Source organism: Pleurodeles waltl, chromosome 1_2 (genome assembly GCF_031143425.1).
Source record: "Pleurodeles waltl isolate 20211129_DDA chromosome 1_2, aPleWal1.hap1.20221129, whole genome shotgun sequence".
Taxonomy (NCBI): Eukaryota; Metazoa; Chordata; class Amphibia; order Caudata; family Salamandridae; genus Pleurodeles; species Pleurodeles waltl.
Genome location: NC_090437.1, coordinates 267799414 through 267816991, shown reverse-complemented (window position 1 = coordinate 267816991; position 17578 = coordinate 267799414). Strand labels below are relative to the sequence as shown.

At 44.6% G+C, this 17578-nt stretch overlaps 1 protein-coding gene across 2 annotated transcripts in view; it reads right to left on the bottom strand.

The window, feature by feature from the left end:
* Positions 1 to 17578, bottom strand: part of SMARCAD1 (SNF2 related chromatin remodeling ATPase with DExD box 1) — a 690140-nt gene that overhangs the window by 355632 nt on the left and 316930 nt on the right. For both annotated transcript variants that reach the window (XM_069238045.1, XM_069238053.1), the window contains 2 exons: positions 11000 to 11202; positions 6913 to 7003 (listed from right to left, as the gene is read on the bottom strand). In XM_069238045.1, the coding sequence (XP_069094146.1) occupies positions 6913 to 7003; positions 11000 to 11202 (294 nt within the window). The remainder of the gene's footprint in view (positions 1 to 6912; positions 7004 to 10999; positions 11203 to 17578) is intronic.

Below are 17578 nucleotides of genomic sequence, written 5' to 3'. Positions count from 1 at the left end.
CACCGGCCTGTCTCCTGCCTTCCAAAGATCCTGCTCCAGAGACGCCTTCCAAAGGGACCAGCGACCTCGACATCCTCTGAGGACTGCCCCTGCTTCGAAAAGACAAGAAACTCCCGAGGACAGCGGACCTGCTCCAAGAAAGGCTGCAACTTTGTTTCCAGCAGCTTGAAAGAACCCTGCAAGCTCCCCGCAAGAAGTGTGAGACTTGCAACACTGCACCCGGCGACCCCGACTCGGCTGGTGGAGATCCAACACCTCAGGAGGGACCCCAGGACTACTCTGATACTGTGAGTACCAAAACCTGTCCCCCCTGAGCCCCCACAGCGCCGCCTGCAGAGGGAATCCCGAGGCTTCCCCTGACCGCGACTCTTTGAATCCTAAGTCCCGACGCCTGGGAGAGACCCTGCACCCGCAGCCCCCAGGACCTGAAGGACCGGACTTTCACTGGAGAAGTGACCCCCAGGAGTCCCTCTCCCTTGCCCAAGTGGAGGTTTCCCCGAGGAAGCCCCCCCTTGCCTGCCTGCAGCGCTGAAGAGATCCCGAGATCTCTCATAGACTAACATTACAAACCCGACGCTTGTTTCTACACTGCACCCGGCCGCCCCCGCGCTGCTGAGGGTGAAATTTCTGTGTGGGCTTGTGTCCCCCCCCGGTGCCCTACAAAACCCCCCTGGTCTGCCCTCCGAAGACGCGGGTACTTACCTGCAAGCAGACCGGAACCGGGGCACCCCCTTCTCTCCATTCTAGCCTATGTGTTTTGGGCACCACTTTGAACTCTGCACCTGACCGGCCCTGAGCTGCTGGTGTGGTGACTTTGGGGTTGCTCTGAACCCCCAACGGTGGGCTACCTTGGACCAAGAACTGAACCCTGTAAGTGTCTTACTTACCTGGTAAAACTAACAAAAACTTACCTCCCCCAGGAACTGTGAAAATTGCACTAAGTGTCCACTTTTAAAACAGCTATTTGTCAATAACTTGTAAAGTATACATGCAATTTTTATGATTTAAAGTTCCTAAAGTACTTACCTGCAATACCTTTCGAATGAGATATTACATGTAGAAATTGAACCTGTGGTTCTTAAAATAAACTAAGAAAATATATTTTTCTATACTAAAACCTATTGGCTGGATTTGTCTCGGAGTGTGTGTACCTCATTTATTGTCTATGTGTATGTACAACAAATGCTTAACACTACTCCTTGGATAAGCCTACTGCTCGACCACACTACCACAAAATAGAGCATTAGTATTATCTATTTTTACCACTATTTTACCTCTAAGGGGAACCCTTGGACTCTGTGCATGCTATTCCTTACTTTGAAATAGCACATACAGAGCCAACTTCCTACACTAACCAACAGTGTGAGTGTAAATTCTCAGAGTTGACTTCCTATGAGTATGTTTTAAAGTTGGGCAGTGGGATTGGTCCACTGGGCATATGTCAAATCCAGGAAATGCTATACAGGGGTGCTGTCTCAATAAAGCCATTGCTAGGCAATAACTTTGTCCATATGGCTGTAAGAGAGAACAGGGTTGCTGTTTATCTTGAGGGAGTACGGCAGGGCTGCTGTCCTATAAGCTCCACACCAGGACAGGGCTGCTGTCCTAAGTGTTTAGAGGCAGTGCAGGGCTGCTGCACTAAAGTTTCTCTGGGAGGGTTTGAGGGGTGGGGTAACTGTTTTTAGAGGCGGGGTAGTTTTATTTTTGGGGGTGGGGTCGGTTGTTTTTAGGGCAGATAGGGGGTTGGGGTAGGTATTAGGGCTCAGGGTGGGGGGGGGTATCTGGGTAGTTGTATTTTTAGGGCAGGTGGAGGGATGGCATGCGAAAACCACGCATGCTGTTCCATACATGCCTTTACTAGGGGTGCATTTACAATGAAAAGTCTATTACTATAACTTGATTGGTAGGGGGTATTTAGTATTTTATATATAATTACTGAATGTTAGGTTTTAATAAGTGTTAAACGTATGCTATAATGGATTATATTGGTGGCATGCTCAAATATATTAAGCAATGCTTATTAATTTAATTGACAAACTACATTTTTGACTGACTGGGTGTGAAACTCATGGTGAATCACGGAAAGCTACATGTTTACGAAAACTAGGCAAAATTCTGCATTCAGCAAGGGATCATTTGTGAATATTTTTCAAGGTTTTCCCAACGTAACTAAGTGTTGAAATAAAAAAATATATTGATAATTAGTAGGAAAAAACAGGCATATGGTCATTTGTAACTTCTCATCACAATGGCTGATTTACAAAACCTATATACCATTACATCTGCTAAACCGTTCTGGTTGTGGGTATAATTAGGGTTTGTGGATTTTCCAACAACTCCAGGTACCCAGAGCCAATAACTGAGCTGCTCCTTGCAACGGTCTGTCATTGTGTACCGAGTATAGAGCAATTGATATGGTAAAATATAAAAACTGACAAATAGTTATCAAGGAAACCTATGTATTACCAAAATGGGCAAAAGATATGGTGTTTAGAAAAAGGGGTTATTTGCCATCTCTGAATTTGTGGGTACCCATAGTAGCATGTGAATTAGAGGGCTTTTCTCAAAATGCCTCCTTTCTTACACACTGTCTTATATCTGGAAAGAGCAAATGCAGAGAAAGACAATTTTTATTAACACTTGTTTTACTATTCTGTGTTCGCCTAAGTCTCCCGATAAACATGGTACCTCACACTTGCATGGGTAGGGCTAGTGCCCGCAACAGGAAACAGCCAAAACGAAACATGGACACTTCACATTTTTTCACTGAAAAATGACCCCACCCCAACTTTTTTTCTGGGTATGTGCCTAGCTCTGGATTTTGTACCCTAGCTCAGCCGGCATCTAGGGAAATCTAGAAAACCTGTACATTTTTTAAAACTAGACACCTTGGGGGAAGGGAATCTATGACAGGGTGACTTGTGTGGCTCTCACCAGGTTTCTTTACCCAGAATCCCTAGCAAACCTTGAACTTTGACTAAAACAAAACACATTTTCGTCCCATTTCTGTGATAGAAAGTTCTGGACTCTGCATAGAGCCACAAACTTCCTTTCACCTAGCATTCCCTTAAGTCTTCTGTTAAAAATGGTACCTCGCTTACGTGGGTAGGCCTAGTGCCCGCAACAGAAAAGGGGCCAAAATAGGACATGGATAATCAGATTTTTTCACTCAAACTGACTTGTTTTTTGCAAAGTGGGTAGCGGAGGTTTTTGGGCCCTAGAGCTCAGTCAGCACCTAGGGAAACCCAGCAAAATCTGTATATTTTTTCAAACTAGCCACCTAAGGGAATCCAGGATGTGGTGACCTGCGTGGGTTCCTTGAGATGTTTTTTTTTTTTACCCACAATGCCATGCAAACCTCAAACTTTGCCTAAAATCACACATGTTCCTTACACTTCTGTGATGGAAATTTCCCGAACCTGCTGGAATCCACAAAATTCTTACCACAGGCATTACCCCACTTGTGCAGATAAAAATGCTGCACCACTTGTGTGGCTGGGCCTAGTGCCTGTAACAGCAATGGATCAAACCGAGAACAATGGGACTCTTACTCCTACCTCAGTCAGATCAGTTCCTGTCACTGGCATAAGTGATGCAAAACTTTTATAGGCACAACTGGGGCAATGCTGCGTGTCTTGGAATTTTGTGGATTCCTGCGGATTTCAAGAGTTTCCATCAAAGAAATGTGATGAAAATATGTGTTTCAGTCAACATCTGAGGTTTGCAGGGCATTATGAGTAAAAAAACAAATGGTGTGGGGTGCACATGAAGCACAATACCCTAACTCCCCCAGATGTTTAGTTTTTAGGACTGTTTGGGTCTGGTAGGTTTTTCCAGGTAGCAGCCTACAGAAACCAAAAAAGTGCAGCTATTCACCATTGCAAGTGGGATGAAAGTGGGAGTTAGCCAATCTCTCCAGGCCGATTTGTAAAAACAACATCCAAAAGAATCAAATGTCCTCTTGCTTGCCAATGGGATGAGATGCTTTAGTCCCAAAATAAAGACGGTTGAGGCTTTACAGGTGAGGGTGGGGGCCTGATGCTAGGCTAGGAAAGACCCACCTCACTATTTATTTAAAAATATATATTGTTGTTACTCAGTCTGATTTCTGCTCGGATAGGAGCCGTCCCTGGCACATGAGCATCTTGCAGAGGGGCATCTCCAAGCTGTCATCAGCATGCAAGGGGTCAAGATCCTTCAGCTCTGGATACGGTCAATCATTTATTTCTGGTATTCTAATACCAGATCTATAGAGTGGCTTGGCTGGTGTCTTATTATCTCCTCAGTTCCAAAAGCACCAAGAAAAAAGTGAACTGGGTGGGGATTTTTGACAGATAACATCGCAATTTAACTAACAGAGGCACGAAGGGACCTGGGCACTGCACTTGCAACTCTCCATGATATTGAGGTAGGAAGCAGCTGGGGAAACAGGGAACTCGGGGAAAACAGTCATTACAACGCATCTGTTTCCCTAACTAGCCTTTACCACGCATGCGTTAGAACGCATGTGTCATTACTACTAACAGCCTTTACCAAGCGTACGATTACAACAATTGTAATGGTATGCAAGGCAAGGTCTACGCGTGGTAATGACGGTGAAGAGAGGGTGAGGGGTTAGATTTTTAGGGCGCGGGTTGGTTTTTGGGCTCAGGGCAGGGGTATTGGGTCTGTGGGGGGGGGGGGGTACTGTTTTAGGGAGGGGTGGGAGGTTAAGTTTTAGGGTGGGGGTATTTGGGCTTGGTGGGTATTGGGCCTGGGTAGTACTGTTTAAGGAGAGGGTGGGGGTAGGATTTAGGGTGGGGTAGACTTTTTGGGCTTAGGACCTGGGGATTGGGTTTGGGGGTACCGTTTTAGAGAGGGGCAGGGGTTAGGTTTTAGGGCGAGTGGTTTTCTGGATTAGGGAGGGGGCACTGGGTCTAGGTGTTACTGTTTTAGGGAGGGGTGGGGGATTAGGTTTTAGGGCAGGGGTGGTTGTCCAGCTTGGGGGGTATTGGGCCTGGGTGGTACTGTTTTAGGAAGGGGGCGAGGGTTAGGTTTTAGGGCAGGAGACGTTTCTTGGGCTTATGGCAGGGGGTAGGTATTAGGGTAGGGCGATTTTCTGGATTAGAGCATGAAGATGATTTTAGGGCTCAAGGCGGGGGATGGGGCTGGACAAATTTAGGGTTCAGGGTGAGGGAGGGGCTATTTTTAGAACAAGTGGGGGGAGGGAAGTCACGCTAGGACCTTCACCACGCATATGCCTTTAATACACATGCTTTTACAACATAATTTGTTGTAAAGGCATGCTTGTTAAGGATATTCGTAGTAATGGCATTCTCGTTGTAACACACTTGTGGGAACGACGTGCGTTGCAACGGAATTCTTGTTTCGACATAAAACCAGAACTCGGACATAGTAACCAATCTCAGTGGCCAACATGGAACTCTAAAGAAGGGCCGAGGGAAATGAGAGTTTTGTGGCCAGAAATACTTTGAAGCAGACAAAGAACGACCTTTTAAAATAAACGTAATTTTTGCCCAAGTCTCAAAGGTTCTAATCCTATTGAGCCATCAAAGGCGTCACCTGGGATACACTGCTGCAGAATTAGCTCTACGTTCCTCCTGCTGTGACATCTCCAATAGCAGATCCGATGGAAACTGGATGGGAAATGTATTTAACAGCAATGTAAAAGAAATGAATAGATTATCAATCTACGTTCAACACGTATTACAACAGTGGAATGTTGAGAGCTCCACTAAAGACAGTAGAGTTTATCTGGATCAGTATTGATTGATATAGACATTCTGCTTTAACATTCCAATGTTTGTCTTTGTTTCTCGCTTTTTCATTTAGAACATTTGTTTGTCAAATAGTGTTATAATCCTCCTGCCTTGGACTATCAAGGCCCTCTCCTTCCCTAAAGACCCACACCTGTGATTCTGGCCTCTAACTCTCGTTATAGACGTAGTGAGCAGGATTGAATGCTGTGTTACGTTCAATGTCACTGTTGTTCTTATTCGCTTGCTATGGGTGGCAGTATCGTAATACAATTTTGTGGCATTGTTTTTCTGTTCACAGTTCTGTAGGAGGTGGGCTGTGGTACCCAGTCTGACGAGTTGCAGATTAACAGAAATTGCCGACAATGGCAATTATTTAAACATTCATAATTGACAGAAACATCTCGGGCGAAAAGTTTTTGAACTAAACCAGGATTTCGTTTTACAAATCACTTTCATAGAATGTAAATAAGATAATACCAAACATGTTTTACGTCTTGCATAAAGCACTGTAAAGCAGATGATTTGACCTTGTCAGCTACCCTACTGCCCATCACAGTAATCCAAGCCTGACAATGTCATGCACATTGTGAATGGCAATCATGCTCCCTACCAGCATTTGGTTATCTTATTAAATGGGATGCTAAATTATCAGGGAAAGTTAAAAAAAAAAAAAAAACATTTGTCAATGTTTTATTCTTGCACAAGTTTGGATGGATTCTAGGAAAAAAGCTGCGGTTCTTGGGAAGAGGTTTCAAAAAATATATCATTACCTTCGTGCCCGGATACAGCTTCGTTTGAAATAGGAAGAGACTAAATAATCTGCAACTATTATTAATTGTAATTATCAGGTAGGAAATGATGCCAATTTAGTCCACTGAGATGCACTTGTAGTATATTTACTCTATTTTGGAAGTGGTGGTACACCAGCCAGAGGGCTATCGAAGCAACGATTCACAATTCTCCGAGGACCTCCCATTTAGTACTCGATGTTCTGAGATCATGCTGGAACCAAGGGGCCCTCGTGCCAGTTATACTTCCCAGACCCTTCTCCTACACTATATTTAAGAGGTCCACAGGATAGCATAAGGACTGCCAAGAAAGAAAAAATACGTATGGTGTAATTCGAAGGAAACACAGTGGAAGACTCACATACCATTTCATCAGCCAAGATGCCATTCACTTTATGTTTGTGCAAGAGCGCTAACCAGTTCAAACCGATCTTCTGGTAAGGCTTCAGCTCCAGGCTAAAAGAGAGGAAATATTCCGCATGTAAGAAGAAACACTGCAAATGAAACAATCACCTGTACATATCAGAAGAACTGAACTGACCCGAAGTAATTCTGAAAAGCTGTGATAGAGGTAAGATTTTGGAAAGCAAGCGGAAGAGTGTAAAAGGTTTCAAACCCTATGCCAATATATATTTTGAATTTTACTGACCTCATCAGTGTAATCTACATGGATTTGCTGTTCCCTATCAAACTCCCAGATATCCAAAGGGGTTTAAAACCAGTGCTTGAAATTGAAAAATAAAAGGGTAGGTACTCTGCGCCAAAGTACCTGCCTATTTCTGAGAAGTGCTGGTACGCTCCACTTAAAAGTATCACGTTTTTCTTGAGAAGTGGAGGTACTCTCCCCTCTTAAAATAAAAAAGTGCTGATACTCCGTACCGGACAGTACCGGCCCATTTAAAGCACTGTTTAAAACATTCAATCTAAGGTAAAACTTGAAAATCTGAATGTGGTCTTTGTTGGCATTTATCCCATTATTTATTCAATCAAGTCTTCAAGGCTGTCTGATCCTGTTTTCAACACGAGGGTCAGACTGCTCTACGATTTTCCCCATTGGCTGTCCTTTGTGGCCCTTCTCTGTTGTTCTTCTTGGCGAATTTTTCAGGAGTGAAATCTCCAGGTCACCTTTAGTGTTACACTGTCTGGAAATAGGCACAAGCAGAGCATCGAGTAGCCGTTTGGTTGATGATCAGAGTAGAGGAATCAGTGTGTGAGGAGTCATAAACAGCAAAAAATAATTAGTGTGATACAATTTTGTTTTTCAGACCCAAAACATAAGTGTGCTACTTTTCTTGGTAAATCTCTTGCTTGGTCACCAAATGGCATAATCAGAAACTGCTTCTCACTGTAGTTAAACCTACGAGCCGTGTGGGACCGACTAGTTCCCTTGAAATATTCATTGACAAAGTTAGTAATTTTGTCTTTTGTTCAGGGACAGAATGTCTTCTTATGCATCAAAAAGGAACACAACGAAATGGTTATTATGCAGCACAGAAAAAAGCAGGGCAAGCTTGACTCACACCTAAGGACTAAATAGAACGTACGTGCAAGCAGTGTAAGCTTCTCTCACGCTAAGAGACTAAATAGAACGAGTGCCAGCGATGCAAACTTCACTCACACAAAGGGACTAAATGGAACATGTGTGAAAGCAGTGTGAGCTTCAATATCACAAAGGGATTAAATGAAAGGTATGCCAGCATTGCAAGATTCGCTCACACAACGGGACTAAATGGAACATGTATGCAAGCGTCATTCACACAAAGGGACCAAATGGAACATGTGTGCAAGCAATGTCGGCTTCAGTCACACAAAGGGACCAAATGATACATGTGAGCCAGCAGTGCAAGCTTCACTCACACAAAGGAACTAAACGGAACGTGTGCCAGTAGTGAACACTTCAATCACACAAAGAAACTCAACAGAATATGTGTGCCAGTAGTGCAAGCTTCACTCACACAAAAGAACTAACTGGAATGTGTGCCAGCAGTGTAAGCTGCACTTACTCAAAGGGACTACAGAGAACATGTGTGGGAACAGTCAAACAAAAGGACTAAAAGAAACGTGTGCAAGCACTAAAAGTTTCACTCACACAAAGGGCCTAAATGGAATATGTGTGCCAGCAGTGCAAGCTTCACTCACACAAAGGGACTAAATAGAACGTGTGTCAGTATTGTAAGCTTCACTCACACAAAAGGACTAAATGGAACAAGTGTGCCAGCATTGTATGCTTCACTCACACAAAAGGCACTAAATGGAACATGTGTGCCAGCATTGTAAGCTTCACTCACAAAAGGGCTCATTAGAACACGTGCCAGCAGTGTAGGCTTCACTCACACATAGGGACCAAATGGAACATGTGTGGAAGCAGTGCAAGCTTCAGTCGCACAAAGAGGCTAAAAGAAACATGTGCCAGCAGTTCAAGCTCCCTCACACAGTGACTAAATGGAACGTGTCAGCAGTGCAAGCTTCACTCACACAAGGGGACTAAATGGAACAAGTGTGCATGTTTCACTCACATAAAGGGACTAAATGGAACATGCACAAGCAGTCTAACTTCAACCAAACAAAGGGACTAAATGGAACATGTCTGCAAGCAATGCAAGCTTCACTCACACAAAGGGACTAAAGGAAATGTGTGCAAGCAATGCAAGCTTTACTCGCACAAAGGGACTAAAGGAAATGTGTGCAAGCAATGCAAGCTTCACTCACACAAAGGGACTAAAGGAAATGTGCGCAAGCAATGCAAGCTTTACTCGCACAAAAGGGACTAAATCGAAAATGTGCGCCAGCATGGTAAGCTCCACTCACACAAAAGGACTAATTGGAACGTGTGCCAGCAGTGTAAGCTTCACTCAAACATAAGGACTAAATGGAACATGTGTTGAAGCAGCGCAAGCTTCAGTCGCACAAAGGGACTAAAGGAAACATGTCCCAACAGTGCAAGCGTCACTCACACAAGGGGACTAAATGGAACGTGTGCCAGCAGTGCAAGCGTCCCTCACACAAAAGGAATAAATGGAAAATGTGCGTAAACTGCACTGGGGTACGGGCTAAGGAGACATAAGATGAGCAGGGGAACAAAGGTTTACTTACAGGAAGGAAAATGGGCTAGATGGCAGGGTGCTGGTAATGCAAGGTATCGAGAGGGCAGGAAGGTGGATGGACATGCGATAATCAGATTAACAGTTGGAAGAGGGGAAGTGGTTGCATAAAGGAGGCACAAAAGACACAGAAAGACACAGAAGGCAGGGTAGTGGAAGGGAAGAAGAGTGAAAAGCATTGGCTGGGATACGTGCATTGGGAGTGGGATGGTGACAGGGAAGCACAGTGGCAGGCAAGCACGGAAAAGGGGCGTTGGTAGGCAAGCACAGAGAGTGGCGGACGTAGAAAAGCACAGAGAAATGGGTGGAGGCATGGAATCAGAGTGGTGCAAAGACAGGAAAGCACAGAGGGAGTTGCAGGGCAAATAAGAACGTGAGAAAGGGAAGAACTGTAGCGGGAGGAAGGAGAAGAGGCAGTGAATCACAGAGGGCGGCGTGGAGGTAGGGAAACAATTAGGAGCACAGTCAGTGAAGCACATGAGCCGAGACAGGAAAGCAAACTGGGGTAGCAGCAGGGCAACACAGCTGGCCAAATAACAGAGGCACTGAAAGAAGGGGGCATAAGAGGCGGGAGGCAGGGTTTGTGGTTGGGGAGTAGGGGCATGGAAAGAAGAATGGGAGATAGAACAAGTATGTGCAAACAGTTCCCCAAGTGCAAAATAATTAAGACATAACTTAAAGCCTTGGGATTTCTCTCAATAGAAACATCTTCAACCAATTGCACGATACATTTGGAAAATAAAGAAAACAAAATCGGAAGGTTTTTGCGGAAATCCAACCTGACACTGTGAAACACCGTTGGAGCAATGTCCTTTGTCGCTGTGAAGTCAATCCAGGCATTGAACTCCTGATAGCAAGGGTCCAATACAGTGTAGTTATCGTATAGACATCCATTTAAAAACTTGATGGCGATTCACTCAAAGACGACTTAAAAAGTTAACGTATCAGAAAACGGACCACAGCGGTGTCGCTAGGTCAACAGCAGTGGGATGGTTCTTTGTATTTATTTTATCACTTAGTGGATGGGGGAAATATTTTGATGGTTTTATATTTGAGATTCCTGAACCAGCAGTCTCAAATACACCATAGCGATTCTATGGCACACAAGCGAAGCACACAGGAGGTACAGCACTTATATCAGTATATGTAGAAAAAAACGCTCACACCCATTACTACAATATATTTCATCTATCTGTATTGTCTTACATATGGTTGCCAATATTAATGCACCCAATGAGATGGGTGATCACAAGATTAACATAGTTAGCCGGATTGCTACCATGGCACGGAAAGGAACCAAGGTGCAAAGAGATGCTCTTCCACACATTAACGCATTTACAATAAATCGTACCTTTCACTTAGGATGGATGGTGGCTTTATGCTCCATCCGCTTTCCCCGTCCTCTGCCATTTTAGTCACTTCTTTGGTCAGTTTATTCGAAATATTTTCACATTTGTTCATAAGTTTCAAAACGACTTCTCTTTCCTTGATCAATGTTTTACAGTCCCAAATGAAACTCTCTGGCAGTCCATTTGCTTTGGAAAGTTTATTGAACTAAGAAGAAACAAATTCAAAGATTAAAGTTAGCCATTAGACGAAGAAATTTAGTTTAAGTAGCGTCAAGGATTTCTCGAAGAAAGAGCATTCATTCAACTCAACTGAAATGAAACAGACTTCTACAAGTAAGAAATTTAGGAGACGTGGCATACATGTAGCCGATATGAGTAATACCACGTGTTATGGTTTCTCAAAACAAACCACCTACAAACTCATAACATTAAAAATCGCAAAAGACTATTAACACTTCATACGTTTCAGGCAGGCATTTGCACACCTGACAAAATTCATACTTGCACCGTCAATTACATTTTCAGATTCAGAGCAAACCTAATACAGGGTGAATGCATGAGGAGTGTGCGATAGGGGGCAGTCTGAACGATTACCCTAACAGCTATGAAAAGAAGTAGTAAAGACGGAACAGTTACTTAACTAAAACAGAAAGCTCCACATTATGTGTATCTTCACTGACGTAAAGCATGGGAGTATTCGCCGAGAATTCGCTGGGTATAGCGAACACCACAAGAAAGCAGCCAAAAAAATAAATACATCTAATACTTTTTTGGTCAGTTAATTACAATATTGCTCTTCAAGCATGCATGTGCATGCATTTGTAAATATGTGCATGCAGTACCCACAGGCAAAAATGGCAAACCCGCGAATGTTCTATACCCAGTAGGATGTTTAGGCTCTAGGGAGAACAAAACGATATCAGGGCCTTTATAGGAAAATATAATTTGAAAACTGTTTTCTCCAGTGTGTATATGAACTATGAGTCCTGACTAAGCGCCCGATCTAGAGTCTGGCCGAAAGGTAACTGTCACAAACGCGCAGCATATCTAAAGAATAGAAAAACGCCTCTGACACAGCCGGTCACTTCATTCTGAAGGTGCACATATGATGCATGCTGACTCCTACAAAATGATGCAGGTGTTTTTTTTAAGTTTTTTTTTACTTCATTTTATTTACAGATCAGAGTTGGGTCGATAAACTGAAAAAGTAGCACACACGTTTTTTGTTTTTTTTAAAAGCACTGGAGGACGTGGGTGTGAGAAACGAAAATGAAGGAGGTGGGTAGAGAATGCAATATGGAGGGCTTGAGTGAGGGCAGGGGAAAGGAAGTGGAGCTGTGGGGATTATCACCAGGGTGAGAAAGCAATGGGGGTGGAGAATCAGACGAGAACAAGTAAAACATGGAGGGGAGCAAGGGAGAAGCACTTGGGCGAGGGCAACACACCGCACAGCAGAGGGGCAGGAGAAGTACATGAGCAAGTCAGCTGGTAAACCCAAAACACTTCGGCTAAATAGCAGCTCGAGAGTAAAACCGTGGGAATCCTGGTGAGACTTTGCCCACGTTTCATCACACCACAGTAGTGTCAGACCGGATTCATACTTACATTGTCATCTGTATGAACAGAAACGCCTTGCTGTCCTTCCAACCAAAACAATGAATTACTGAAGCATGCATTGCTTTAGAAAACAAACACATTTTGCGCATAAGCACTTAGAGTAGCACACCAATGGCACTGTACATGAACACCGTCCTAAGAATAAGAAATCATACCTCATATTGGCATTATTTTAAATCAACAGGTTGTTTTAGAACCATACACTGGACCTAAAACATCACAGCCGACGTGGGTTTATTTACAATTAAACCTTTTTCACGGCTAAATCAAATGTAGAGTTATAGTTAAGTGCTGTAGTCTAAATCCATGTAACCTCTTAAGTACACTTGTCAGTGAACGGCTGCTTCAAACTCTACACTACTGACATCAGAGTGGTAATGTATATGCCAGGAAAGTTGGCATGAACAAATAAACCACCCCGATTGCTAGTGGGTCATTATAAGCTAACACTGTGCTATTAAAATAGCTTTGATTCTAAGGTTGCCGTATATGACTACTTTTCCTCCAGATTTTGTGTCCGAGGCTGACTGTATAAAACGTGAAACCACAAAACTTTCCCTCAGATTCCTCACATGATGGCCACTATTAGCATCTTTTCTCCCCTCTCCCAAAAAGTAAAAATAAAACCGAAATACATGATTCTGAGATCCACACAGCTTAGCACAACATCAAACTCTTCCCACGAAGGCCACAATCCTCCCTTTTCAACCACACATGTGCATTACACGCCGTAAGAAGAGGGAACATTTTACTTGTTGACGGTTGGTAGGACAACTGAATTTTAAAATAAGTCTGATAAAAACTATCTGTGGTAATGCTGCCCACCACCAACAATCAATATATTTTGATGTCAATTAAGGTAATAGCACAATCGAAAGGGCAGGTATATATATTTGGATTCCTTCTTTCGACGCATAGATTATATGGCAATAATTTAGCAGGAAAGGCATTTACACGGCCATGTAACAGAACCACACAATTGAACATAACAGTGCTGTGAAATATGCCACGTGGCATATCAGGGCTCATCGACAATTATTTGCTATATTACACGTTGCCAACTTGGGTGTGGACGGCCTACAGCTTGACTCGTATTAAGCAGAACAATTATTTAGAATTGCCTCAACTTGCTTTCAGTATTTTTTATATAGCCAGAAGCAAATGACAAACGTGCGCCCCACCTACACCTCCTTGCTTCAGCTGCTGCCATGATTTCCACAACAGCTCTGAACATGTTTCTTCATAAAAGGTAAAAAGTAAAAAAAAAAAAAAATCCTACCATTTATTAACCAGCTGGTAGCCCCAGTGCCGTGTGCAAGGGCCTCTTTCATACCCTCACCTCAGGTGTTTTCATACATTAATCCAGTAAACTCCAATAATTCAATAATTCCCAATGCCCGCAGACTAAAGAGAAAAAAAGCCACCCAACAGGGATGTTTTGTGATTCTGGTCTCAATAAGGTTCTTCGTGTTTTTTGGGGTCGGTATTTTACTTTAAACATTGCTTTTTTTCTCTTTTTTGCGGATAGAAAATTTTTACTAGGGCACCGGAGCCCGCCCCTTGTATTTTCTTCGTTATGATAACATACACAACATATTGGCACTTCGGTTTTATCCCAACTTTTTAGTAAGTCTAACTTGTGAAAGGTTATTCATCTCTGATGGTAGGGGAGGACACTGCCCTAAAGGTTTCCAGAGAGAAATCAGCAGTTGCTCCTCCCCATGCGGACAAAATTCCTCTGTCATAGGTTCATACATCTTGATACAACGTACCACATACAGCTTTGGACTTTCAGGGAATGAAGGGTAAGAGAACACAAGAATTGTACTTTGTTCTTTTGTGGATGTTAAAGGTTACCCCTTCTGGAGTTAATACCCTACCTGAAATGTCCAGAGCTCGTATGTCCGAAACTCTCCTGCAGGACACTAAACATAGCAGTATAGCTAATTTAGTGGACAACTCTTTCCTTGAAAGATACTTATTAGCCTGTCAGGTCAGAAACAAATTCAGAAACTTGTTGCCATTCCACAAGGCTGAATACCTGGGCTTGGGTGGGAGGGATAAGAGAGTACCTCATCAGCTTCCTCACCAAAGGGTGTTCTCCCACTGACTGATCCCCAATCGGAGCGTGACCAGGCGAAATGGCAGACATGAAGGTATTTATTTATCGATAAGCTAGCCCCCTCTTTGGCCAAAGAAGCTAAGAAGTCCAAGATGTGGACAACATAAGTCCCCACCGGATCCAAGTGTCTGCTAGGACACCCGCCCAGCCAACACGACCATGATGATCGATATCATTTGACGGTACTATCTGCCCATGCCTTAAACAGGCAGGGAGGCAACCTGCTTCAAAATTCCCAGGACTTTCCTGCGTTCCCGGTAATCCTCCATGGCGTGACTAACAGGGTGCCTGACATCACCAGAGTATGGGGACTCCCTTCTGGATCCCGAAGAAGATCCAGAGGGTGGGTTAGAGGGACTGGAAAATCCCAAGAAAGTTCCAGTAGAACCGGATACCATGCTTGAGCTTTCCAAATCGGCATCACCAGAACCACATCCGTCCGCTGTCTCGGCACTTGCGCTGACAGCCGGGTAATCATGGCAAACAGGGGAAATGCACATCTCTGTGGTTTCCGCTAGTCCTGCAAGAATGCATCCATGGCGGTCGCCCCTGGATCCGGTCGCCAACTGCAATACCTGGGAAGTTGATGGTCCAGACGAGAGGCAAAGAGATCCATCGAGAACGGACCCCATCGACTCTGAAGCGCCTGGAATAGACTGGGATTCAGTTGCCATAAGCTTGCATCTCTCAGGTGTCTGGAATGTCAATCGGCCACTAGGTTGGAATGACTTGGAAGGTGTTCCGCTGTTACTGAGATCTGGTGTTGAAGGCAATACTACCAAAAGGACCTCGCCAGATCTGACAGCATCTTGGAGTAAGTGCCGCCTAGACGATTTATATACCTTACTGCTGCCACATTGTCCATCTTCAATAGGAGACATTATTTTGCTTGTTTCCTGATCCAACATCTGGCCGCGAACTAACCCGCTAGGAGTTCTAGACAACTGATGTGCATTGCTCTCTCTTGAGAAGACCATAAACCTCTGGTAGCAAAAGACCCGCAGAACACTCCCCAGCCCGAACCGCTGACATCTGACTCAATAACCAGGTCTGGAAAGGATCCGAAGATTGCTCAGCCATTCCAGGCCTCCATATGGGTGAGCCACCATTGGACCTTCTCCAGAGCCTCCTGTGAGAGGGGAACTCTTCAAGAGTATGGGCGCCCTCTCCTGAGATGAGCTGCCTTGAGGCGTTGCAGAGCCCAGTAATGTAGAGGACTGAGAAAGATGGCCTGGATGGATGAGGCCAGCAGGCCCACCATCCTGACGATTTGCTGAAGAGAAATGGAAGGTTTGCCCGGCAGCCTGCACAGCTGGTGTCTGATCTTGTTGATCTTTCTTGAAGGAAGGCTGAGAGTTGCTCGAACCGAGTCCACCACAAATCCCAGAAACACCAAAGACTGAATCAGTGTAAGAACGGACTTCTGCCCGTTGATGACGAAACCAAGAGATTCCAGAAAGGAAATCGCCAAGCGTAGGTGGTGTGAATAAGTAGCCTCTCTCTACCATGGTGTCCCCCATTGTTGGCCTCTTTGTCAGTGTGTTTTTACTGTCTCACTGGAATCCTGCTAGCCAGGACCCTAGTGCTCATAGTTAAAACCCTATTTGTCAGTGTGTTTTTACTGTCTCACTGGGATCCTGCTAGCCAGGACCCCAGTGCTCATAGTTAAAACCCTATATGTCAGTGTGTTTTGCCTGTCTCACTGGGATTCTGTTAGCCAGGACCACAGGGCTAGTGTTTGTGGCCTATGTGTGTTGTCAGTATGCTTAACTGTGTCACTGAAGTTCTGCTAACCAGAACTCCAGTGCTTATGCTCTCTCTACTTACCAAAGTTGTCACTATAGTTTAGTGACTCCATATTCCAATTCTGACAGGCACACTGCCCCCCCCCCACTTTATAAGTCCCTAGTATATGGTACCTAGGTACCCAGGGCATTGGGGTTCTAGGAGATCCTTATGGGCTGCAGCATTTCTTTTGCCACCCATAAGGAACTCATACAAACCTTCAGGACTGCCACTGCAGCCCGAGTTAAAACAGTGCACACACTATTTCACAGCCATTTTCACTGCACTAAAGTAACTTATAAGTCACCTATACGTCTAACCTTCATTTACTGAAGGCTAGGTGCAAAGTTACTGTGTGTGAGAGCGCCCTTGCACTAGCAAATGTGCCCCCACGTTGGCCAGGGCCAATTCCCCGGACTTTGTGAGTGCGGGGATAACATTATACGCGTGCACTACATATATGTAGCTTCACAACGGTAACTCCGAATATGGCCATGTAAGGTGTCTAAGATCATGGAATTGTCCCCCCATTCCAAATCTGGTACTGGGGGTGGGGGGGGAGATTCCCATGAAAATTGGGGGCAATACCATGAACATTAGGGGCTCCGCCATGGACACCCAGTACTGCCAAACCAGCTCTCTGAGGTTTCCACTGCAGCCCCAGCTGCTGCCACCTCACAGACAGGTTTCTGCCCTCCTGGGGACTGAGTAGCTCAATCAAAGGAAGGAAGAACAATGCATTTCCTTTGGGAGGAGGGTGTTACACCCTCTCCCTTTGGAAACAGGTGTTACAGGCTTGGGAGGGGTAGCCTCCCAGAGCCTCTCGAAATGCTTTGAAGGGCACAGATAGTGCCTTCATTGCATAAGCCAGTCTACACCGGATCAGGGACACCCAGTCCCTGCTCTGGCGCGAAACTGGACAAAGGAAAGGGGAGTGGCCACTCCCCTGTCAATCACCACTCCAGGGGTGGTGCCCAGAACTCCTCCCTAGTGTCCCTGGTGTTAGCTATATTGGATTCCAAGGTGTTGGGACCCTCTGGAGACCTCTGAGTGGCCA